General features: G+C 42.0%; 1 protein-coding gene across 1 annotated transcript in view; it reads left to right on the top strand.

Annotated features, from left to right (window-relative positions):
• Positions 1–26,320, top strand: part of DSG2 (desmoglein 2) — a 53,101-nt gene that overhangs the window by 4,314 nt on the left and 22,467 nt on the right. The window contains exons 2-6 of the mRNA XM_043888768.1: positions 15,399–15,434; positions 18,141–18,275; positions 23,233–23,394; positions 23,525–23,669; positions 24,500–24,666. Coding sequence (XP_043744703.1) covers positions 15,399–15,434; positions 18,141–18,275; positions 23,233–23,394; positions 23,525–23,669; positions 24,500–24,666 — 645 coding nt within the window. The remainder of the gene's footprint in view (positions 1–15,398; positions 15,435–18,140; positions 18,276–23,232; positions 23,395–23,524; positions 23,670–24,499; positions 24,667–26,320) is intronic.

The following is a 26,320-nucleotide window of genomic DNA, read 5'->3' as shown; positions in this document are numbered from 1 at the left end:
TTTCAAACATATAGCCCAAATATGACAAAAGATTATTTTCTTAGTTAAGTTTATCTTAAAGTTTCAAATGTATACCACATATGACATTGCACTATTTTGTTGATTTCAAATTATTTTTTAAATTTTCTGAGATTTTTATCTTATGCAAAGCTTGGTGATTAGAATTACGGAAGCTGGAACATCAAGATTTATACCATAGTCTAATGGTCAGATGAACAATGCCCTCAAGAAAATAAACTAGCTAAGAGATAACCACAGATGACCACAGTTTAGCAACTCCCTGCTTAATCTAGACAATGTATCAGATGTTGGGAGACAATGAAAACTCCAGAAGTGTTCTGCCCTCATGATGCATCAGTTCAGTTCAGTCACCCAGTCCTGTCTGACTCTTTGCAACCCCATAAATCGCAGCACGCCAGGCCTCCCTGACCATCACCAACTCCCGGAGTCTACTCAAACTTATGTCCATTGAGTCGGTGATGCCATCCAACCATCTCATCCTCTGTCGTCCCCTTCTCCTCCTGCCCTCAATCTTTCCCAGCATCAGGGTCTTTTCAAATGAGTCAGCTCTTCACATCAGGTGGCCGAAGTACTAGAGTTTCAGCTTCAGCATCAGACCTTCCAGTGAACATCCAGGACTGATCTCCTCTAGGATGGACTGGTTGGATCTCCTTGCAGTCCAAAGGACTCCCAAGAGTCTTCTCCAACACCACAGTTCAAAAGCATCAATTTTTCGGCTGTCAGCTTTCTTCACAGATGCTTACACATGATGCTTACAGTCTAGTAAAAAAGTAAATGGCAAAATCCCAGACGGGTGATGGTAGAAAGAGTAATGATAAAAGAACACACAGTGCCATGGAACCTACAGAAGGGGCTCCAGCACTGAGTGTCCCAGCAAAGACCTGAGAATAATCATAAATTATTAAGATGATACGAAGAGAAGAAGGGGGAAGAAGTTTTTAGGTAGAGAGAAGAGCATATGCAAAGGCCTGAAGACAAGGGCGCATGGTTTCTTGATCGGAGTCCATGTAGCTGGAACACAGCTTGCAGGACAGAAGGGCATGCAGAAAGATGAGCCTGCAGCCTTCTTGGTACCAAGGAAGCCTCAAAAGTGAGTGTTTTTAGGGAGGTGTTCAAATCATTAAGAAAATGAAAAAATGAGTGTTAGTTGAGTTGGTCATGAAAGGGTGGAGAAAGAAGAGACTGTAGTCGACTCATTTAATAATGAGGCAAAAATAATTTTGCCTCATTATTTTAAAACAGAGCTTTCAGAATTTGGGATGCTGTGATCTAAGACTGGCAGAAAAGCCCAAACAGTACAGGGGAGGGAGTGTGCAGCATGGCAGGAGGCTTGGTTTGGGAACAAGGGCCTCCCCAGGTGGCGCAGTGGCAAAGAATCTGCCTGCTGATGCAGCAAACACAGGAGACACAGGTTCAATCCCTGGGTCAGGAAGATCCCCTGGAGAAGTAAATGGCAACCCACTCCAGTATTCTTGCCTGGAAAATCCCATGGACAGAGGAGCCTGATGGGCACAGAATGCTGTATTTACTACTCCAAAGGCAGGATGCTAAACTTCCAGCAATCCACAGAACCTTCAAGAAAAAAACTAGCCACTCAAAAAGACTTTCCCTATCAGAAATGCCAATAGCTCCCCCAGTGAGAAACGGTGATAGGCAGATTGTGAGAGATTCTCATTAGGGATTCATCTTACCTCTTTTTAAAATGCAAATATCCTCTAGGCTGATTAAGCCTTGATACATTCATTTACTCAATGGGTATTATTGAGCACCTACCTAGTCTGTGCCAAACACTTCCCTAGGTCTTGTCTCAAAATCACACCTTCATGGGAATTCCTTTCGTCAGTCCAACAGGTGCTGTCTGGCTGATGGGGAAATGAGAAGGCAGATTTGGGTGAAGAGAAGAAGTGAGAGGACCAATTTTCCCTATTCTAAAATAGCTCCATCCCACTATTCTTCCAAGTTCCCTACGATGCAAACTAAATCAGCTGAAATAAATGGCCCATAAACTGCCTCGTGTTAGAGATCCAGTCTCCTTAGACCCCAAGAGTGCTAACTGGGAAATGGCACCAGTGGCCTGGCTCAGTCATCTTTTTTTTTTTTTCTTATTTTTTAAAATTTGTTTTTAACGAGGATTATTGCTTCACAATGTTGTATTGGTTTCTACCATACAACAGCGTCGTGAACCAGTAGGGATACATCCGTCCCCTCCCTCCTGGACCTCTCCCCACCCCCTCTAGGTCGTCACAGAGCACCGGGTTGAGTCCCCTGTGTTATACCCGAAACCTCCCATTAGCTCTTTTGCATATGGTAATGTATGTTTCATTGCTACTGTCTCAGCTCCCACCCTCCCATTCCCTCACGACATCTGCAAACCCATTCTCTTTCTGTGTCTCTATTCCTGCCCCGCAAATAGGTTCATCAGTCCCATTTTTCTCGATTCCACATGTATACACTACTATACAATATTTGGTTTTCTCTTTCTGACTTCAGTCTGTATTACAGGCTCCAACCTATCAGCTCTTCTTTCAATTTCCTCCCTCCCTTATTTGCATAGTACGCTGCCGGGCGTCTGTTCACCTCCAGGAGGCTATAGTGGTTTTCTGACCAAGCACGGAAGGACACGCTGGACCCTCGTCACCAGAAGATACAGGTGGGAGGCAGAGAGTGGGCGGCGGCAGTGGCTGGCGGGGGTGTGCCCCTGGGACCCTGCGCGTAACCCCTGCCTCCCTTTGAGCCGCAGCGCTGTATCTTCCGGTGTCTGCTATCACCTCCCTACTCAGAGGATTTCCTCAGGATGCTGCCTCAGCGTCTCTGCAACCTGGGCTCTGAGAACTGCATCCTTCTAGTTACTCACACTTAAAATGTTGATACCATCTGCCCCCTTCTCCTGTCCTTCACACGCAGGGTATTGCCGGGGGTTCATGTTGTCCCCATGAAGACTCTGACCCTACCCATCCATCTGGGCGCCATGACCATATTCCAGGTCCTCCCTGCATCTCCCTTCGCTTACTACTTTAACCCTCAAGCTGTCTCCTGCCTTCCACCCTGCAGTACTGCCAAAAACATCTCCTCAAAGCTCTGAAGGCATAGAATCCCTCTTGGGAAGTTCATCCTTAGAGGATCTGTGACGATCCGTAGCACAAGGCTTTGTCCTTCTTTTCTGCTCATATGATCTCCGTGTCAGAATCCACCCCTTCTTGTTCTTCTTCACTCTCCATGTTCTGACACCTACAGTCCTTACAGCAGATCGTTTCCTTCCTCCTCCCATCTGCTCCCTCCCCTAAACCTCTCCTGAATTCTCTAGAGGAGATCCTTTCTGCCTTTTCGGAGCTCCCCAGAACCGTTTTTGCAGCTGTCATTCACACAATGAAGTTGTCCTGCCTCTTATAGTAATAAAGTTGGAGAAGGAAATGGCAACCCACTGCAATATTCTTGCCTGGGACATCCCAGGGACAGAGGAGCCTGGCGGGCTAGAGTCCAGGCGGTCACAAAGCAACTAAACAACAGCAACCCATTATAGTAATGTGTGTGTTAGTCACTCAGTCGGGTCTACCTCTTTGGGACCCTGTGGACCGTAGCCCACCAGGCTCCTGTGTCCGTGGTATTCTCCAGGCAAGAATACTGGAGTGAGTTGCCATTTCCTTCTCCAGGGGATCTTCCTGACTCAGGAATCCAACCCCATTCTCCTCCATTGCAGGCAGATTCTTTACCGTCTGAGCCACTAGGGAAACCCTTATGTCCACTTTATCTCTCCTGACAAACTGAACCTCTTTGAAGTAGAATCTGTGTACCATTTATCTATAAACTAGCTCAATGCCTTGGACACAGAAGAATCCTTTAAAAACCTAAGAGTTAATGTATCTTTCTATGTTTGGAAAAAGTTGGAATAATAATCTGAATTTCATTTGTTTAGAAGAAATCTTTAATGTCTGGGTGGAGGAGGGGTAAATTTATGTTTGACTTGAACACATTCAGCAGTAACTAGCTGTGCTTCCACTATGTGCCAACCAGGCTTCTGGATGCTTGTGAGCAGTCCCACAATCATGGAGCCTACAGTAGGGGAAAGGCAGGTGTAGGGAAAATATTTTGACGTTTTTGGAGCAGCCACAGTGTGCCTTTTCATACTGAACACAGTGGGCGCTCCAAAAGTGTCGAATTCTTTTCGGATGAGATGATTGGATGGCATCCCCGACTCAATGCACATGAGTTTGAGCAAGCTCTAGGACATGGTGAAGGCCAGGGGAGCCTGGCGTGCTGCAGTCCATGGGGACACAGAGTCGGACACGACTTAGTGACTGAGCAGCAACACCACCATGTGCCAATAGCTGGATTTGGTGATTGTTGTTAATGGATGAAGCTGAGGGGAGCCCGAGTACCCCCGACACCAAATGCCTCTCTGTCAATCCAAAGGCGAGACCACCACCTCCAATGTAGCAGCTTCCTATAGTTCCTTAGACCACCACCTCCAAAATAAGCAGTTTCCTATAGTTAATCATATGAAAGGCCTGATGAATTTATGGAATTACGTAATTGGTTTCGTTTCATTACAAGGTAGAGTCATTCAAGAAGCAGCAAAAAGGAGAAACATACATTGAAATTTGCCTGATTTCACAGTCCTGCAGAAGTATTCTCACAGCTTTCTAAAACCATTGCTTTTCACTATTAGATTTTGCCAGTTTGCTTATTTGAAGTCAATTGAAAAGCCTGTTTAAAAAAAAAAACAAACAAGAAAAGCCTGTTTACCACTTTGAACTTTGGAGTCAAGTTGTTGGTCAGTTTTTGGCAATTCCTGCAGCTTGACTTGGAGAAGCCAATGGCACCCCACTCCAGTCCTCTTGCCTGGAAAATCCCATGGACGGAGGAGCCTGGTAGGCTGCAGTCCATGGGGTCGCTAAGAGTCGGACACGACTGAGCGACTTCACTTTCACTTTTCACTTTCACACATTGGAGAAGGAAATGGCAACCCACTCCAGTGTTCTTGCCTGGAGAATCCCAGGGACGGGGGAGCCTGGTGGGCTGCCGTCTATGAGGTCGCACAGAGTCGGACATGGCTGAAGTGACTTAGCAGCAGCAGCAGTTTGACTTACTGACAGAACAGTGCCATCTAGTGATGAAAAAGGAAAACTTGAAGCTCTTGGTTTTCTTAAGCTTCTGGGCGTGAGGGGTCCGGGAAATCTGGTTTTCTCCATTGTATTTTTTAGTGTCAATTTCAGGAGTACATTGCAGCCTAAAGGTCAAAACAGCCTGTCACTTTTGTCTAAGAAATTATGTATTATATAGATATATCTGAAAAGATGCATTATACAGTTTCCCTTATATTGTGCTGATCCTCAGAGCATTTGTAGCAACTATAGAAAACACCAATACAATGGTAAATAAAATATTTCAAAAATGATAAGTTCTCAGGGTCAGTAAAACGTAAGCCAGAAAAAGAGGTATGAATTGAGAGAAAGGTGTGAACACCATTTAAGGCAATCTTGTAGTCTATTTGATTACTGCTTGTGAAGTGGAAAATCTTGTGGTGGGAATAGTTCAGTTGCTGAATGTCCTTATTTGGAATATATCGTTGCATGCATCTCTGTAATTAAGGGCTCCTTATCCAGGCTATGAATTATGCAGGCTCTCCTTCTCATTCCCCTGCTACTCTGTGATTTTACACAGTTGTTTTCACAAGTGTGGTCCCTAGACCAGCAGCATCAGCATTACCTGGAAACTTGTGTAAGAAATACAGATTTTTATACCCCACTCCAGACCTGGGTGTGTGCATGCTAAGTTGCTTCAGTCCTGTCCAACTCTTTGCAAACCTGTAGACCATAGCCTGCCAGGCTCCTGTGTCCATGGGATTCTCCAGGCAAGAATACTGGATTGGTTTGCGATTCCCTCCTCCAGAGGACCTTCCTGATCCAGGGATGGAACCCGAGTCTTCTATGTCTCCTGCATTGGCAGGCATGTTCCTTACCACTGTGCCACTTGGGAAGCCCCATCCCAGATCTACTGACTCAGAAGCTCCCTGGTGGGGCCCGGAAGTCTTGTGTTTTAACAAGATGATTCACATGCCACTCATACTTGAGAATCACTGCTTATTAACATCCCCCTTGGAAAATAATTGGGAATGGAAAAGAAAGTTAAATATTAAAAAGCATATTTAGATATTTGTTAGTAACTCTAATTTTTTTAAAGATGTTTTAGGGGCCAAGGAAATTGACACTAAATAAAATAATGGCTTTTTTGGGTCTTCATTTTGTCTATGCCAAGTTAAAAATAGGAGCTGTCCAAGATGACACAACTTCTCTTGAAATGATGGTTCACAACATGATCTAACAACTCAAGTGTAGCACAAGCATTGTTAACTCTGTGTTTTAACATTCTTGGTGTCATAAATGTTTCCAAGGAAAATATCTTCCCCTTTAAAGCTAAGTTCAATACAACTCACTCCAAATCATATTTGTTACATTAAGATTAACCCAAACATCTAAAGAGTGGGCAAAAGATTATGATCGATCATAGAGTTTAGAAAATTCAAATTCAGAACTAAAAATTAAAGGTCAAAATATTGCTTTTCTTGGTTGCTGAGTTTTTTTAAACAGCATCCATGAAAACAAACATATGTTTAAACTAGCTATTGAGTGAAGCTGCCTTAAGAATTGTACTTACGTATGAGTTATTTTTAAGTTGGATCTTTAAGTTGGGAATGTCTAAATAAGGTAAGATGTTTAGCCAGAAAATAAGAAATTTTAGACATCTCGCCTCCTTCAGGGAAAAAAAAGAAAATACCAAGAGGAAAATAGTATGATAGATGAAATTCTAACATAAACCTAACATCAGGCTTATCAGACCTTCTGTGGAGTCTACAGAGGCCCAGTTCTGTCTGTTGTTGTTCAGTTGCTAAGTCTTGTCCAACTCGTTGTGACTCCATGGACTGCAACATGCCAGGCTCCCCTGTCCTTTACTGTCTCCTGAAGTTTGCTCAGATTCATGTCCATTGAATCAGTGATGCTGTCTAACCACTTCATCTTCTGTTGCCTGCTTCTCCTCTTGCCCTCAATCTCTCCCAGTATCACGGTCTTTTCCAATGATCGGCTCTTTGTATCGGGTGGCCAAAGTATGGGAGCTTCAGCATCAGTCCTTTCAATAAATATTCAGAGTTACAATTAGAAAATCTAGGATGTGTGATCAGAGGAACCTAGATCAGACAAACCTAGACAGCATATTAAAAGCAGAGACATTACTTTGCCAACAAAGTTCCGTCTAGTCAAAGGTTTTGTTTTCCAGTAGTCATGTATGGATGGATGTGAGAGTTGGACCATAAACAAAGCTGAGTGCCAAAGAATTGATGCTTTTGAACTGTGATGTTGGAGAAGACTCTTGAACTCTCAAGGAGATCAAACCAGTTAATCCTAAAGGAACTTGGTCCTAAATATTCATTGCAAGGACTGATGCAGAAGTTAAAGCTCCAATACTTTGGCCACCTGATACAAAGAACTGACTCATTGGAAAAGACCCTAATGCTGGGAAAGATTGAACGTGGGAGGAGAAGGGGACAACAGAGGATGAGATGGTTGGATGGCATCATCGACTCAATGGACATGAGTTTAAGCAAGCTCCGGGAGTTGGTGATGGACAGAGAAGCCTGGCATGCTGCAGTCCATAGGGTCTCAAAGAGTCGGACACAACTGAGCGAGTGAACTGAACTGATCAGAGGAAACAAACAAATGTCAGACGTGGCCTTTATTTATCTCATTTTATTTCCCTTAAATTATTTTAGCCAAAGCTGAACACTCTTTAAGAACGGGTTGGGTGTAAGCCAGGGACCCTAAGGGCAGTTTCTGATTCTGCCTTCTGTTCAATGAAAGGAAACAGAATTTATAAAACACTCGTTCGGTCTGCTTGGAAGGGTGGATAAGAAAGGGAAGTAACAGGTGTTTCTGTGACTGTCGGATGGTGGGCATGAGATGGAAGAGCAGCAGCAGACATGTTAGGTCACCTCTATTTGGGTCCCCAAACATCATCCATTGACCACCCTACTAAAGCAGGCTACAGTTCTTTCTGGCTGAATGGAAATAATAAGCCATTATAATGCCTCAAAGTTAAAACAATATTTTAAACTTCTTTGTACTCCTCCACATCTCATCTGCAATAAGTTATCGGTTAGTCTGAGGTATTAAAGTTAAGGGGTCATTTAACAGTGGACTCAAAGACTCACAACAGAAAGCTTGAAAATCATCTGCCTAAGGCTGATAGCCTATTAGCAAGGAGCAGTTGTCATCCAGTGACTTGTAAGTCTCCAGCGCTCTGTTTGTTAAACTTGTCCTCCTGAACAAGTTTGTCCTCCTGTTTGTTAAACTTATCAAGGTGACTTCAGAAAAGGAAGTCTTTTCTAAAGGTGCCGACCTCGGGAACAAAGAGTCATTGATTGATTGTAAAACTGACCTTCCCTCATTCCTTTGCCACAAAAAAAAAAAAAAAATTATTTCCAGTTACCAAGAAGGCCAGTTTTTACAAGATTCATAGGTTCTTCTAACGATAGAATTTTTTTTTTTTTTAATTTTTCTAAACCAGTAAATTTGGAATCTTTTGAAGGATTTGTCTGGTTCATCTAAAAACACTACTTCTTTGGCTACAGAAACGAGAAGCTTACTTTTCTTCTTAAGTCTTAAAGGCTGAAGGCATGTCATATATGACATTTTTCAATCACCAAGTTCCTTGTGAGAAAAAGTTACAGATTTCATAGTTGAGAGAAATCATAAGGTTCGCTTTGTCCAGACTTCCTTTTAATGCTTGAAATCCTTTCATACCGTCCCCACAGGCCATCACTCAAACTTACAGAACTGAAACTATTCAAAGAGAAGTGGGAAGGAGTAGAAATGCGGGACAGAAGACAGCGTGTATCAGTTACTCCATTTATATTGTCTGCACCAGTTTGGAAATTTACATCAATTCATGGTCCTCCAGAACTTATATGACCTTCTTGACCCTAGTTATCGCGGTAACTTCGAATTAGAAACACGTGGTCTAAGTTAGGGTTTCTCAGCCTTGGCGCTCTGCCATTTAGAGCCAGAGAATGCCGTGTTGGCGGAGGGACCGTCCTGTGCATCCAGGATGTTGAGCAGCTTCCCTGGTCTCTTCCCAGTAGCTGTCAGCAGCACTCACTTCCTCTACTCCCCACCCCACCACCCCCAACACGGAACTCCGCTTCGATAAAAATATCTCCAGACTTTACCCAATATCCCAGGTGACCCCAGGGAGGTGGGGGCGGGTTTGGGGAGTGTGTGTGCACAAAATCTCCCCCAGCTGAGAATACTGTTCGAACTAAGAGTGTGGTCTGTGAGGTACACAGCCCTAAGGAAACATCCAAACCATCTCCTTTAGGAAGGAGTCGTTAAGATCTCAGCTATCTCCTTAGTCACATAAAGAGTTCCACAGTTGACAAAACGTCCCTTGGGGGTTTTGTACCATGAATGTGGAGCAAATGTTTCAGTCTGTCAGATTTTTATTAAGTGTCTGTGAAAATAGGCTCCTGCAGTCGATGCTCTAAAATGCCGACAGCAGAACTAAGGTTGATTCCAAGAAACCCTCAGTTTTACGTGTTAGTCGTTTGGCCGTGTCTGACTCTTCATGACCCCATGGACTGTAGCCCACCAGCCTCCTCTGTCCATGGCGTTCTTCAGGCAAGAATACTGGAATGGATTGCAATTTCCTTCTCCAGGGAATCTTCCCCACCCAGGGATCAAACCCCGGGTCTCCTGCTTTGCAGGCTGATTCTTTACCTTCAGAGCCCCCAGGGGCTTCAGAATCTATTTCGCTGAGTTTTTAAGGAAGCATACTGAATTACTGGATTTTCACAAGTTGAGTCTACCTTGTAAACAGCAGCCAGATCAAGAAATATAACCAGCACCGCGACACCGTTTCCACTGACTCCCTGCCCCAGCAGCGCCTCCTTGACCACGCTGCTCTCTCTCACACTCCTGGCCTGGCTGTTCCTTTTGCAGGAGGCTCTGTCTGACTTGCTCTCTCATCCCATTCCAGTCTCTCTAAAGATATAACCTCTGAGAGCCTCCCTGAAGCCCTAAATCCCTCTCTACCATCCTGAACCTGCTTGAATTTTCCTTATCACTCCCTGTTTGTGTCCATCTCCCCAACATGTAAGAATCCAAGAGGACAGAAACACTCTAACTTAGCATATGGTGGGAGCTTGGAAAATTAAAGGCCTGGGTAAATCCAAATTTCTGAAATTTTAAGGTGAGGAAAATTCATTCAAGTCTTAGAAATGAGGAAATAGCATCATAATTCTGTTCACTGAGTGCCTGCTATGTGCCAGTTGTTGCAAAATTTGTGTAATAACTCTGCAAAATAGATGTTATTAGGCTGCTTTCAGATAAAAGTACCAAAAGCCAACTAAAAGATTAAATAAAAAGAATACTTACTATCTCATAAGAAATGGCCCAGAAATAGGGGGCTGGTTCCGTATTTGAGCAGTCCTATAACTCAAAGATGGTTTTGCTTTCAGTTTGGCTTCTCTGCCATCTTATAAGCTTTCTGCTCATGGTCACAGGTGGCCCTCGCCATTCCACATGTCACATCCTTGCTCAGCAGTCTGCAGAAGCCGGTACAAAGAGAGGCTATGCATTTGCTTTTCTTCTTATCAGAGGGAAGAATCTTCTTCCCGGAAGCTCCTTGATATCTCATTGGCTGAATTCTCTTACACGTTGTTGTGAACAGAATGTTTGTGTCCTCACCTGAATTCACATAGGAAGCCCTAACTTCCAATGTGATAGCATTTGAAGGTGGGGCCTTTGGGAGGTAATTAGGTTTAGATGAACCTTTTGCTACTCCAAATAATTAAAACAGCCTCTAGTAATAACAAAGTTCAGAAGAAAAGCCCTATCTTTATTCCCTCTCCTAAAAAGTGGCGAGGAGACTAGAAACAATATTGTAAGGTACTACACCTACACACCCAGATCTTGGCTTCTGAATACCATTCAGTATCAGAAATCAAGGCTTCTTGATGAAAATGGTTCATTCTAAAGCTGGGACAGAGAAAATACAAGATGGGTCTGGAATATCTGGTAATGCTAGACAATAAGAAAGTTCAAAAACCAAAGCATGGGGATGTGTCAGAGGGACATAGAATTTAACCGTCAAGATCTTCCAGTGGCCACAGCTGGAACTATTTGAACAACAAAGTAAATAAAATAGTATTGGACTATAACCCACAGAGTAAAATCAATATGTATGAGTCCAAACTGATAAAAATGATTGAATTAGTAAATGAGAGAAGAAGAGACAAATCTTTCTCACAAAAGAACTCCAAACAATAAGCATGGATGCCCCACTCCTCTGAAGCAGAGCTTAACCTCTCTCCTCCCGGCATATGCCCATTCAGCATCTCCACTCTGAGGTGAGCTTGACTTAATGACTCACTTTAAAGAATACAGCAGGTGAAGGGAAAGTAGCAGCTTTATAGAGGAGAAACCTACAAAGGCTGCTTTAACAGATCCTGTCGCGTGGGTATCGTGTACTGCTGATATGCTGTGATGAAAAGGGCACTTCACCACCACTCTGGTATTCTTTACAAAAACACACCGCCCAGCTCTAAATGTCAGAAGAATAACAGATACATCCAAGTAAGAAGATACTCTGCAGGATAATTGGCCAGTAGTCCTCAAAGCTCTCAAGGTCGTAAACAAGGAAAGTCGGATAAATGGTCACAGACTAGAGTAGATTAAGGAAGCATGGCAACTTCATGCGACATGGGGCATTAATGGAGGAAATACTGAAATCTGAATGAAGTATGGAATTTAGTTAACTGTATCAATTTTGAGCTCTTAGGAATGAAGTATGGAATTTAGTTAACTGTACCAATTTTGAGCTCTTAGTTTTCACAAATGTACCACAGTTATTTAAAATGTTAACTTTAGGCGGAAATGAGGAAAGGCACTTGGCACTCTCTTTACAATATTTGTGTAAATCTACAAATACCCCTGAATTAAAAATTCAGTTAAAAAGAAATGTGTGAGGAAACCAATATTGTATGTCAGATAATACTTCAATTAAAGAATTCAGAGAAATTCTCAAAACTCAAATGCTGCAAAAGCACGTAACAACAGTAAAATGTAAATGGGGTAAAACCCCTTGAGAAGCAGTGGGCAATGAAAAAAACAAAGTGTGTGCTAGTCAGCTGTTGAAGCTGGTTATGCGGATGTTCATTGTCCTGTTAACTCTGCTTTTGTAAATACAGTCATAGTGCATCTTACTCCATACCTATAATTTCTGTATCCAAAGTTCTCCATTCACAGAGTGATGAGTAAATTGCAATTTAAACGTTTTAAGCAGTTAAAAATAAGCAAATTCATGAAATGATTCTCTGCTTTCAAGATAATTAGCAATCAAGAGTGACAAAGTTTCTTGTGTTAACTACTGAGATAATCATGAATAGGTGAACTTTGTTGTCTGTATCCCTCAATGAATGAATGATGTTGCATATCACATTTATACAACTTTGCTACTTAAAGTGCGGTTTAGAACCTGCAATTAGGCGTCATCTGAGAGCTGGTTAGAAATGCCAAGGGTAGAGCTTAAATTCAGGCATACTGAAATGAAATCATCATTTTAACAAGAACCCCAGTGAACAAAATACAGATTAAAACTTACGAAGCACTTTATAGTCTTGTGGTTTTCTACATTTCTTAACAAGTAACATTTGAAAAGGTACACTCCAATAAAAAATGAAAATACTTTTATAACTCTTTACATTTGATTGAAGACTATAAATTGCCCCCCTTTACTTATATCCTGGAATAGATACTTGGTCATAATAGCATTTACTTAAAATTACATATATCACACCTTTGCTAGGCCCAGTAACATTCTAAGGAAGAGTAAAAGTGGTGAATATATTACCCAGCCAACTCCTCAGGAGAGTTTGTACGGAAAAAACAATGGTTAGGAGACTGGGCAAAAAATATATCACATTTTAAGAATGTCCCCCGATGATTTGACAATGTCCCCTGATGATGTGACAATGAGGAATCCTGAATCTCATCCCTATTCTTTGCCTTCGAAAATACCCAGGAGAGAAACATGCAGAGAGGAGTAATCCATTCAGCATTGCTTTCCCTTTTTTGTTACATCATACCACCTTTGAAAGTACATAATTTGGGGAGCACGACTTTGGTGGATGAGGAAGAGATAATATTCTGACTACAAAATAGAAAATTAGCCATGGTTGTTCATCTGCACAAGGGAAACTCATACTAGAGGCTCAACAGCCACTATCCTTAGGTATCTCTCTGCCAGATCGTGGAAACAAGAACACGTACTGCGAGGTAGAGGAAATAAAGGAAGATGAAAGATCGACGTGTAGAACAGACCCTGCAAGACGCTTCAAAAGGATATAAGCGAAAGAGACTTAGGGATTTTAGGGAAAGCCCTGCTTTCCATGATTTACCAATCAAGGCTTCATGTATCCATGTGACCTGAGATGCCACATGAAAAAAGGCAGGAAAGACAGAAAAATCCAAATTTAAGACAGATGACAAAGAATACATAAATAGCAGGTGGGAAAGTAAAGGCAATAAATAGAGATTTCAGTTTGGAATTATAGTGGAATCAGGATATGGAACAGTAGATTAAATGTTAGCAGAAACAAGGAAAAGTTTTGATTATTTTTAAGATGGTGAAGATCTAAATATATTTGGCCGCTATTTGGGAAGGAAATAAACATGTTTGACTAGCAAATGAAGTAGCAAATCCAGGTAAAAGATTAGTGGGAGGAACAAGGTTCTTGACAAGGTTAATGTGGGAGAGTAAATGGAAAAGTTGCAAATAAAGCCCACAGATGATGGTTAACCTTGAGAAGGCATTAGGACGGCTCTTCCTTGGGGAAAGAAGGGAAGGAAAGGGGAATCGGAGATACAATCCGTCAAATAAAATGTGGGGTCATTTCCTAAGAGTGAGTGGGCTCAGGAATGTGGTCAGTGTGAGGGATGCAATACAAGAAGCAAAGATAAGGGGATTGTATAATTTATGGTCTGAATGAGCACACTTTAGAGAATGAAAGAGATGCTCACAGACAGCATGTCTGCACAACAGGACTCTTCTGAACAAACGTAAACATACCCTGGAGACAAACATCACTACTGTGAAGGAAGCGTGGATGTGTGATGGGTCCGTTCAGCCCCTCTGGCCCTCCCCAGCAATGTTGCCAGTACAGGGTCAAAGAGAATCATAGTCAGGCTTCCAGAGTTGGGGAAAAAGTGAGACCGGAATATTAGAAGATCAAGAGACTGAGAATCCCTGAGTCATAGACAACAACTTTGGAATGGCTGCAGTCTTGTGCTAGCATTGTCCAATAGAATTGTCTGCAATGACGGAAGTGTTCTTAAGCCTCTTGCCTCCTGTGGCAACCGGGCAAATGAATTATTAATTGAAAATAATCAGCTTCCCTGGTGACTCAGCGGTAAAGAATTTGCCTGCCAATGCAGCAGACACGGGTTCGATCCCTGGATGGGGAATACACCCTAGAGAAGGAAATGGCAACACACTCCAGTATTCTTGCCTGGGAAATCCCATGGACAAAGGAGCCCGATGAGCTACAGCCCATGCGGTTGAAAAAGAGTCAGACCCAACTTATTAACTAAAGAACAGCAACAAGCTGCATGAAGCTGCCCTACTAGAAGTGCTGGTTTATATTAAGCCAAGAAAAGAGTGAAGCCAAGAGATTAATGGACTGTAAAGAATGCAGCAGGTGTCAGAAGGCAAGATGGGAGTTTGTTGTGAAGATTGAGGGTAAATGTAACTATATTTAATTGTGAATGATGATGTATTTAGTTGTGAATAGCAATGAAGTCCCGAGTGTGACAGTTCTTGATGAGAACCAAAGAAAACAGCTAGTGGGACTGGGGGGGGTGGGGGGTGGTGAGGAATGAAGTCTGAATATGGGCAGTCATGTGTGACCTACAGGGGATGATGGGAGTGAGTAGGGGGCAGGGCTAGGGGGGCGCATCTCACACTAAAGACCTTGAGGAAAGCTGCGTGGGTCCCCGAGAACATCAGGTGAAAACCACCAGGTAAGGAGAGAAGGATCAAGATGAGAGTTTTTGTCTTTGTTTTTCAGATGTTAGCTGTGTTCTTGAGTTTCCTGGGGGAGGCAGTAGGCATCTAAAAGAAGCTGGATTTGGGTTCTGCTCTCTGGCTCTGGTCATGGTGGGGACCAAACAGGAGAATTAAAATGTGTTTCCTTTTGGCAAAGGAGGAGAGTTGTGGTTAAACACACATCGTTTTTTAATGTCTATAATATCTTAGGTGGTAGATTATTCATTAGCAAAATATTTAAGCTGAGTTGACTGTTGTATTAACAAATAATTTTTATTTTCTAGATCTGCTTTGACTTTGGAAATGGACTCCATTTTGAGGTAAGAAACAAAGGGGGTTATTCCTATCTTGAAGTTTATAGAAGACAGTTGTGCCTTTACCAGATTGAAAGCACACACTCCCACTGAAACCGCTAGGTGACATTTTGAGGGGGTGCCAAGGAGCTGCAGTCCTTTATGTCTCAGCACAGGAAAGAATTCAGCGAGAGGCATAGTGATAGGTAGGAGATTTATCAGAATAGGATGATTGTGAGGCTTCCAGGCAGGTGGTCAAGTGTTGTGCTGCCCCGAATATTTAGTGGGTTACATTTTTATAAATAAAAGGAAGAAAAGGGATGGAAAGATCACCTTGTTTTTCATTCTTTGAGTCTTCCATCATTAACTCCTGTGTGTTGGGTGGTGGAGTTATTGACCCTATATGGTGCATCCCTCATGGCACTTTGGAAAAATTATATCAGGTCTCAGTACAGTGAGGGTCTTTCACTTTGAAATGTCACCTTCCCATAAATTATTGTTTTTTGTGTTTGCAGAGAGTATGTCTTAGGGGTCATTAACTTGTTGATGTCACTGGGCAGGTTTCAGGTCTTATTTTCCACTATTGTTTTTTTGTTTATTTGGGGACATGTCTCTTGCTTCTGTTACATGGTTTTGTTGTTAAGCAAGTTAACTTGGTTTTGTTGTTAAGCAAACCCATCTAGCTTCAATGCTAAGCGACTTGTTCAACTTTATGAATTAAGTAAGCCCACACTGTTTCGGGATTTTTCCATTACTTGCTTGAGTGATTATTTATTTACTGTGGTCTCCCAAAGCCCACTAAAGTTCCCTCTCTATTAACAGTCTCCTAATGGGATTTCTGAGCTAGCTTTTGATTATCCTACTCTATCCCTGGGGCTTCCCAGGTGGATCAGTTGTAAATTTCAGGTGGATTCAGGTAGATTTCGGGTAAATTCCCAGGTGGATCATTTCTTGCCTACCAAGAAGGAAATGTGGGTTTAACCCCTGGGTCAGGAAGATCCTTGGAGAAAGAAATGACTACCCACTCCAGTATTCGTGCCTGGGAAATCCCATGGACAGAGGAGCCTGGTGGGCTACAGTCTCGGTCAGGTCAGTCGCTCAGTCATGTCTGACCCTTTGCGACCCCATGGACTGCAGCACACTGGGCTTCCCTGTCCATCACCAACTCGACAGTCTATGCGGTGGGCTGCAGTCTATGGGGTTGCAAAGAGTCAGACATGACTTAGCAACTAAACAACAACTCTATCCTGTCACCTCAGACTCAGCCATCCCCACTCAACCACATGCACAGGGACCTCTGCCCAGGGATGATTATGCTGCATTTTTGACAATCTGAATATCCACCAGTGAGAGAATGGTAAAACAACTCACAGTACATGGAAGAATGTCCATGATGAGGTACTGAATGAAAAATCAAGGGACAGAATGTGATGTATAGTATTGGACTGGCCATGAAGTTTGTTTGGGGTTTTCCATAAACTGTTTCAGAAAAAAACCTGAATGAACTTTTTGGCCATCCTAATATAATTCCATTTTTATGGGAGAAAAAAAAAAGGAGACCTTTTTACATGTGCAGCTGTATGATCATAAGAAAATATCAAAGCTGTTAACAGTGCATATTCCAAAGTATGAGTGAAAAACTGGGAGGATGTTTTACATTTTTGCATTATAAACTTTAATATTATTCTAATGTTTTGATACATAATTAATTTTTTAGTTATAGAAAAATTTTTCCGCTGAAAACAAAGGAAAAAAATCAGTGACCTAGTGATATCCAGTGTAAATATTTTGAAATAAAATACAAGTTATATAGAGCAATAAAATGAGTAAAATGGTAAACCTAGTATAAAAATCATCTCTGATCTTAAAATACTAGGTCAGCTGCATTAAAATTTTCCTTGGATAAAATATATATTCATCTATTAAAGCCCAACTGAAAACTTATAGATTAGTTTTCTGCCTAGTTTTTGATAAACCAGAGATGGGCCATTTAATCCTTTAACCTCATTCTTAAAACAATAAATTCATTAACTGACACTTTCACTAGTTGTAGTTAAGTTGATATCAACAGGTTACTGATGATTTTGTCTTAAAGCATTAGTAATTCATTTTTAAATTATAAGCCACCACAGAAAAATAAGACTTTATTTTCAGTTAGAAACATTTCTTGACTTGCTGTGTTAATTGTAATTTGCCCATTTGTAAGGTCACTAAATTACTCTAGCCTTTTTAAGTCTTCCCTCTGGGAGCTCTTTCCTTACTGATAAAAAAAAACAACAAAACAAAACCGCTTTACTGGTTTGGAAACAAGCTCTTCAGGTAGATGGTGTTTGTTCCCAGTGTATATATTTTCCCTTTGAAAATGAAACCTGTGTGTGAGTGCCAAGTCGCTCGTCATGTCCAACTCTGTAACCGCATGGACTATAGCCCACCAGACTCCTCTGTCCATGGGATTCTCCAGGCAAGAATACTGGAGTGGGTTGCCATGCCCTCCTCCAGGGGATGTTCCTGACCCAGGGATTGAACCCGTTTCTCTTATGTCTCCTACATTAGCAGGTGGGTTCTTTACCACTAACACCACCTGGGAAATCCAAAGCCTATATTAAAGCCATGTCAAAAAGTGTGAACTAATTTATACCTTAGAATTTGCACAGCTCTCTTTCAACTTTTAGTACATTTTATGATTCCATACTAATGTTTTACTAATTTTTTGGCAACATTTTATTGCTTTAGGCCTTACACTCAAGAAATGAAAGCAAGCTGCTTCTTAAACACACTCACCCAGTGAGACAGAAGCGCGCCTGGATCACCGCCCCTGTGGCCCTCCGGGAGGGAGAGGACCTGTCCAGGAAGAATCCGATCGCCAAGGTACTGTCTGAAGAGGAAAAGGAAGTACATGCACGAAATGTGGTTGGAGATCATCCATGTTCCCTGTAAAATTTTAAGAATGTTACATGATGTATTTATTCACTGAACTTTTTAATATTCTAGATGTCACCTTGAAGATCCACTTTCCTATTCTAGAAGATGCAGCATTAGTATTTCACAGAGGGCTTTGATTCAACTGGGCCTCCCTGGTAGCTCAGCTGGTAAAGAATCCATTTGCAATGCAGGAGACCCCGGTTCAATTCCTGGGTTGGGAAGATCTGCTGCAGAAGGGATAGGCTACCCACTCCAGTATTCTTGGGCTTCCCTGGTGGCTCAGATGGTAAAGAATCTGCCTGCAATGAGGGAGACCTGGGTTCGATCCCTGGGTTAGGAAGATCCCCTGGAGAAGGGAACAGCTACCCACTCCAGTATTCTGGCCTGGAGAATTCCATGGAGAAGTCCATGGGGTCTCAAAGAGTTGGACATAACTGAGTGACTTGCACTGTTTAATTCAACTAAGGGTGGACTCAGGCACTAGTTGAATCCTTTTTTAACAGAGTGTTAACAGTGCTGAAAAGGAGATCCCATCATCTGTTTTCCCTAGCACCTACAGGTTCTCTGGCAGGAGCCCTGTAAATTGGACTGACAAAAAACAATTAACAAGAGAAAAACAAGCTTAGGAACGTGTCTGTACGTGCTCTGTGCTCAGTCACTTCAGTCCTGTCTGACTCTTTGCTGCCCAGTGGACTATAGCCTGCCAGGCTCCTCTGTCCATGGGAGTCTCCAGGCAAGAATACTGGAGTGGGTTGCCATGCCCTTCTCCAGGGGATTTTCCAGACCCAGAGATTGAACTGCATCGCCTATGTCTCCTACATTACAGGGAGATTCTTTACCCATTGAGTGACCTGGGAAGCCCCTAAAAACTTGTCTATCCCACATGTAACATGTGGGAGTACCCAGAGATGAGTAAATCAAAGGTTTGGTTAGGATTTGGGTTTATATAAGCTACTTAGTTGGAGAAGGCAATGGCAACCCACTCTAGTACTCTTGTCTGGAAAATCCCATGGACGGAGGAGTCTGGTAGGCTGCAGTCCCTGGGGTCGCAAAGAGTTGGACACGACTGAGCGATTTCACTTTCACTTTTCACTTTCATGCATTGGAGAAGGAAATGGCAACTCACTCCAGTGTTCTTGCCTGGAGAATCCCAGGGACAGTGGAGCCTTGGTGGGCTGTCGTCTGTGGGGTCGCACAGAGTCAGACATGACTGAAGCAACTTAGCAGCAGCAGCAGCAGCAGGCTACTTAGTAGAAGGACAATAAGTTTTTAGAAAAATGACAAGACAGACAAGAAAGACCTTGAATCCCCAGGGGCAGCAACCTGGGAAGGCAAATAGATGGGCAACTAACAATAGAAAAAGCTAGTTAGTCAGGTTTGTTTTGTAGATTCTTCTGGTCCTGTCTCCAGGCTGATAGGAATCTAAACTCCCCTCCAATGATTAACCTTTTTGTCCTTCCTATAGAGAGGGGTAGAAAAGGCACGTTTACAAACTTATGTCCTGCTCTTAGGCAAGTGGGACTTCCCAGGTGGCTCAGTGGTAAGGAACCCACCTGCCAATGCAGGAGATGTAAGAGACGCGAGTTCGATCCATGAGTTGGGAAGATCCCTTGGAGAATGGCATGGCAACCCACTCCAGTATTCTTACCTGGGAAATCTTATGGAAAGAGGAGCCTGGCGGGCTGCAATCTATGAGGTCGCAAGAGTCAGACGTGACTTAGTGACTAAACCACAACAGTCTTAGGCAGATAGGGGGAGGGCAGAGAGTTTTTCTGGTATCTGCTGCTTCTCAATCACTTTCAGCTTGAAACAATTCTTATATCAGAGTTACACATTCTGCCACCTTACCCACGAAAATAGTTTTCAAAATGAAAAGAACTGATATCTAACTTGCAGTAGGACGACCACACATCTTGCCTGAAACAGTCTGGGTTTACAACCATTGTCCTGGCCTAATTATTAATAACTCTCCTTTCACCTCTCAAAATGTCCTATAAATTGTATGGTAGTTCCATTCATTTGTATCTCAGACTTAGCATGTGCAAAGTCTGAACCCTTGATTTTTCCAAAAGCTCTTCTCCCCAAGTTCTATCCATTTCAGTAAATGGTACTATAATTTTGTCCAGTATTTTCAAAACTGCAGCAGATACTGTCAGTTCTATGCCAAAAGTGGATTCCGAATCTGCCCACTTCTCTCTACTGCTACCCTCCTCGTTCCCGAGTGTCAGCTCTGACCTGTGTTACCAAAAGCACCCTGACATGGTCCCTCTGACTTCACTCTTTCCTGCCTCTCCCCCACCACAGTCCATTCTTCAGAAAGCAGCCAAAGTGATCTTTTGAACCGAAATTTTCATTCCCTTCATGAGGCCCTTTCAACAGCTGCCCATTGCAGTGGAAGAAATACACTCCTCACCTCAGCCAACAAGAGCTCTCTTAGGATTTGTTGACCTTGACCTCCTCTCTGACCCCAGCTCCTATCAGCCCTCATGCCACACTCTGCCACCTCCCTAAGCTGACACAAGCCCAAAGCCCATGCCAGGCTCCCACTCTTGTTGTTCAGTTGCTCAGTCGTGTCTGGCTCTTGGCAACCCCATGGACTGCAGCACTGCAGGCTTCCCTGTCCTTCGCTGTCTCCCAGAGTTTGCTCAAACTTGTGTCCATTGAGTCGGTGATGCCATCCAACCATCTCATCCTCTGTCTTCCCCTTCTCCTGCCCTCAATCTTGCCCAGCATCAGGGTCTTTTCCAGTGAGTCAGCTCTTCTCATCAGGTGGCCAAAGTGTTAGAGCTTCAGCATCCGTCCTTAGCACTTGCTGTTCCCTCTGCCTGGAACCCCCTCCCCATAGGTATTTGCAGTATGTCAAAGTATAAAGCCTCTGGCCAAGAATTCCCTTCCCAGCCTCACCCCATCTCGATCCCCTCACTCCATTCAGCTCATTCACCTCCAGGACATTACGTCATAAGTTGCTTGCTTGTTCTCTGGTTCCCTCAGTACAGTGTAAGCTCCCTGAGGGCAGGGGCTTGGTCCTCAGGGCTCACAGCTCACGCAGCCCCTGTGCCCCGAGCAGAGCCAACATCCTGAGGTGCTCAGTGAACATCTGTGTGAATGAATAAGTGTTCACAGGCAAGTGGTACCTTCATCTTTCCAACCTTATAAACAGCACACACGACAAGCTCCTTTTAACAAAAAACAGCCAGGAACAGAAGACACTTTCCTTTTTCCAGCAATATATTATTTTGATAAAAGCCCTCTTAAATCTAAACGTTTGATTATGGCTTTACATAAAGTGAGTGAAAGTCACTTAGTCGTGTCCGACTCTATGTGACCCCAAGGACAATAGTCTGTCAGGCTCCTCTGTCCATAGGATTTCCCAGGCAAGAATGCTGGAGTGGGTAGTCATTCCCTTCTCCAGGGGATCTTCCCCACTCAGAGATCAAACCCGGGTTTCCTGGAGTGCAAGCAGATTCTTCACAGTTTCAGCCTCCAGTGAAGCCCATGACTTTACATAATAGTTTGTATTCAAGCAGTTAAGCTTTCTGGTTTGGTTAGTGCTGGTTTGATGAGATATCTGAGTCATTCACTCATTCTTTCAATAGGTTTCCCTAAAATACTTGGATTTTTTGGGCTTCAGTAGGCATTAGCTATTCTTCTTAGTCATTTTAATTATAAAAGTTGTTAAGAGTAAAATTTACCTAAAAAGCAAAACATTCTGTTGTATTTCCCCAACTTTATAGATTCTCTGTCTAAAAGTAATACTGTCATACTGTCAACAGCTTCGTATCTTCCATATCTTTTGAAATAAGTATGTATATACGTACATACTCTTATGTGCATACATATGTATATGCAAGCCAACTGCTAGGTCCACACACAGTTTGATTTTATTTTTAACATAAGTGAGATTATATAATATATATAGTCAGCACATAAAGATCTAGAATGTTCTCTATAAATACTGATGTATGTGTATACACATTCACATGGGTTGTGTGTGTATATGCATGTACTTGGCAAAAAAAAGAAGAGACAGAAACACAGAAAGGGAGAGACAGAGAAAGGCTCAGTGAGAAGTGATCACGGGACTGCCCCAGGGTCCCCACTCCTCCAGGAGCAGAGCAGGTGTGGCAGGAGGTTGGAGCCGCATCTCATTCTCAGCAGCACCCTCAGCCCCAGAGCATGTTGGAAATCCTTTGGGAAGCATGTGTAGCTCATTCTGAGATTTCAGGATGAAGAACTGGTGGTGCAGAGGTGGGGTGATGGCTTCAGTGATGTCTGAAAAGAGAAATTGAGGATCCAGTAGGGGGCGACAGAGATACACTTACCGATGAAGAGGTAGAGATAACAGAAATGGCAAACAAACAAGTTAGAGAGACAAATAGAGCTCTTTCTAGAGAACGAAGGTGTTAACTACAGAAGTCCCCCAGGTTAGAAACCCCGATCTGCAAGAGCATTTCAAGGAGGAGAAGCACTTGACTCTTTTAACCCTCCTGTGAAAGGATGCCTTACTCATACCTTCCTGATGATCAAAGTTATAAAGGTGATTTTGAGTCTGCAGGTTTTACTTTACCTAAATTTAAAATCCACTCCCACCAAGATGTATCCCCCTAATGATATCTTAATTTCATAACAACCCTAAGAGGTAGGCAGAAGTGTCTCTTCATGTTACAGGTAAGAACACTGAAGCGTGGGAGGGTAAATAGCCATTAGCATCACACCTAGTAAGTAGCTGTGACACGACTAGGCCCGGGTTCTCTGACACCAGCACCTCTGCTGTGGATCACCTGTGTCCTCCCACCTCCCTCCTTTCAACAGCCAACAGCTTCCGAGCGAAATTTTCAATTCAAAACAATTACCTGTAAGTTAGAGTTTAACTTGAAGCATTCCTTTCTTATTTTTATGTTAGATTCACTCTGATCTTGCAGAAGAAAAAAAACTAAAAATTACCTACAAATACACTGGAAAGGGGATCACAGAGCCGCCCTTCGGCGTGTTTGTCTTTAATAAAGACACCGGAGAACTAAATGTTACCACCATTCTAGATCGAGAAGAAACACCATTTTTTCTGGTAAGAACAGTTTTACATTATGCATTTGTAGCTTTTCTTGGGTAATAGTTATGTTTTATTATTTTTTGAAATGATGCTACTTGAATGATCTCAGCCTAAATTCCTTCTATTATGTATGTCATGATTTCAGCTAATTGGTTACGCTTTGGATGAAAGAGGAAACAACTTAGAGAAACCAATAGAACTCAGAATTAAAGTTCTTGACATAAATGACAACGAGCCAGTGTTCACACAGGACGTCTTTGTTGGGTCTGTTGAAGAGCTGAGCGCAGCAAGTAAGAGTTTATTGTTTTTATGAATGAGTACCCAAGATCATCATATCCCCAGCATGTCACTGAACACTGAAACCTCTGTCTTAGTGGAGGGTGAATATTACCCACAGGAAAAATAATAATAAACTGATTGATCTAGGTTTGGAACTGGTTTTTCGTTGTAAGTTTTTTACCCTCAAAACAGATATGGTAGATTGATGTGATAGGTTAGGTCTGTGTAGCAACTATTCAGTTTCACCCTGTGTCAGGAAAGCAGCTGTAGATATTGTGTAAACAAATAGATATGGTTGTATTCCAATAAAATTTTATTCACAAAATCAGGTGGCTGACTGGCTTGGGCCCACTGTCCATAGTTTGCTAACATTAGACATATTATTTCTAACTCCAGGCTTCAATACAAATGTTAAATGCAGCTTTCTATTTGGGTCTTGCAGGAGAAATTTCTTTTTGATCAGAATGTAAAGAATAGCTATGCTTCTTCTGAATTGCTTGTATTTTAATAAGCATGTATATGTATCTGTTCATTTTTCTTTCTTTGTATTGGTTATTAGAAATGTGATCAGCAAATCTGTGGCCCTCCTATAGCGTGTCCAGAACTTCATCTTTAAAATTGTATATACTAACCTCAGCCTCACTCTCATCTTATTTTTCCTATTCCTACCTCCATTCACACTTACCCCCAAACAATTAAATTCTTTAATCTTAGTAAACTGAATTTGATAAATACCTAAAATCCTTTCTGGAACAAGCTGATGTGATAAATAAAATAAATCACATACATAAGTGTGCTAAAAGTTGTGTTTCATCTTGGACCTCTTCATTTCTGCTGCCAGATACACTTGTGATGAAAATCACCGCAACCGATGCAGATGAGCCCAACACTCTGAATTCTAAAATTTCCTATAGGATCGTGTCTCAGGAGCCTGCTAATTCTCCAGTGTTTTTCCTAAATAAAGATACAGGAGAGATATATACAACCAGTATTACCTTGGACAGAGAGGTAAATTAATATTTCATGTCATTCATCCTTTCTGCTCTCCTCTCTTTCCAGTTGATTCTCTCTAATTTTCTGACTGTTTTGTGTTACTCACTCATAGGATAACTCAGAATCGTCCTCCTCTAGGGATGTGCTGTCTGGTATCGTAGCCGTCAGTCGTATGTGGCCATTGGCCACTCAAAACGTGACTAGTCCTAGTTGAGATGTGCTATAAGTGGAAAATATACACCAGACTGGGAAGACATAATATGAAAAAAAAAAGAATGCTAAAATATCACCTTAATAATTTTTGGTTGATCACTTGTTGAATTGATAACATTTCGGATACCGTGGGTTAAATGAAATATCTTTGTTTAAAATTAGTATCACGTGGTGTTTAAGCAATCCTCTGTCATTACTGTACGTAGGAATCATGGTAAAGGAACAGAAAACCCCCCAAATGTTTTTATAAATGAAAAGGCAAACCAATATACTTCTACTCTCCCAAAGCAAAAATAAAATTAGTATCAGCTGTTTCCTTTTACTTTTTTTTAAAATGATTTATTTATCTGGACACACCATGTGGTTGTGGGATCTTAGTTCCCTGACCAAGGATTGAACCCAGGCCCCAGCAGTGAAGTGCCAAGTCCTAACCACTGGACCACCAAGGAATTTCCTCTTTATTTTTTTTAATGTGACTCCTGGAAATTTTTAAATTACATAAGCATTGACCTAGGGCCTCTCCAGCCTGTTTGCTAGAGAGTTCTAAAGCAATGTTCCTTACTTTGTGGTTCTGTAATGAAACTTCAGGAATCTTTCCTACTGCATATACATTTTCAGAGGGAGGAAAAGAGATTGAAATAGAAGTCCTGTTTAGAGTAATAGAAGTATTTGTAAAGGAAAGAGTTATTGTGAATCCCAAATTGGAGGAAAATTTGAGTTGTTTCCTAAAAGATATTTTCTCAAACATTTCATTTTTTTATTTCTAAGTCAAAGGGAACATTTTGAACAGTTGAAAAGGGAAGATTTTGTAAATGCTACACACATAAAGATGTTAACAGCATGCATGGTAAAATGTTGATGATCCCTAGGAGCACTGTATTGTCATCAAATATAAATCATCATCAGACACAATCAGCGTATTTTGTAATGCTTAAAAAAATGATTTAACTCTGGCCAGAGAAGAAGAGGATGCTGGTCAACATTCCTGTGATATCTTTGTAAAGGATAGTGAAAGTGTTAGTCGCTCAGTTGTATCTGACTCTTTACAACCCCATGGACTGTAGCCAGCCAGACTTCTCTGTCCGTGTGATTCTCCAGACAAGAGTACTGAAATGAGTTGCTATTCCCTTCAGGGGATATTCCTGACCCAGGGATTGAACCCAGGTCTCCCGCATTGCAGGCACATTCTTTACCATCTGAACTACCAGGAAAGCCCTAAAGGATATTATTATTCCTAGAATTCTACTCTACCTTTTCACATAAAATGAGAATGGAAAAGTACTATTTTGAAGTAGTAGTGTGATTCTGTATCTGAAACATTTAGCAAAAAAAATACTGGCTGTCACTTGCTGGGCAAGCCATGTGCCCAGTGCTATTCCAAGCCTTTTACGTGGATTAACTCAGTTAATGAACTTGTAAACCCTGTGAAGCAGATCCAGTTATTATCCTCATTTTA

This window comes from Cervus elaphus, chromosome 27, assembly GCF_910594005.1.
Source record: "Cervus elaphus chromosome 27, mCerEla1.1, whole genome shotgun sequence".
Lineage (NCBI taxonomy): Eukaryota > Metazoa > Chordata > Mammalia > Artiodactyla > Cervidae > Cervus > Cervus elaphus.
Note: the sequence above shows the minus strand (reverse complement) of the source record. Positions and strands in the feature narration are given on the sequence as shown.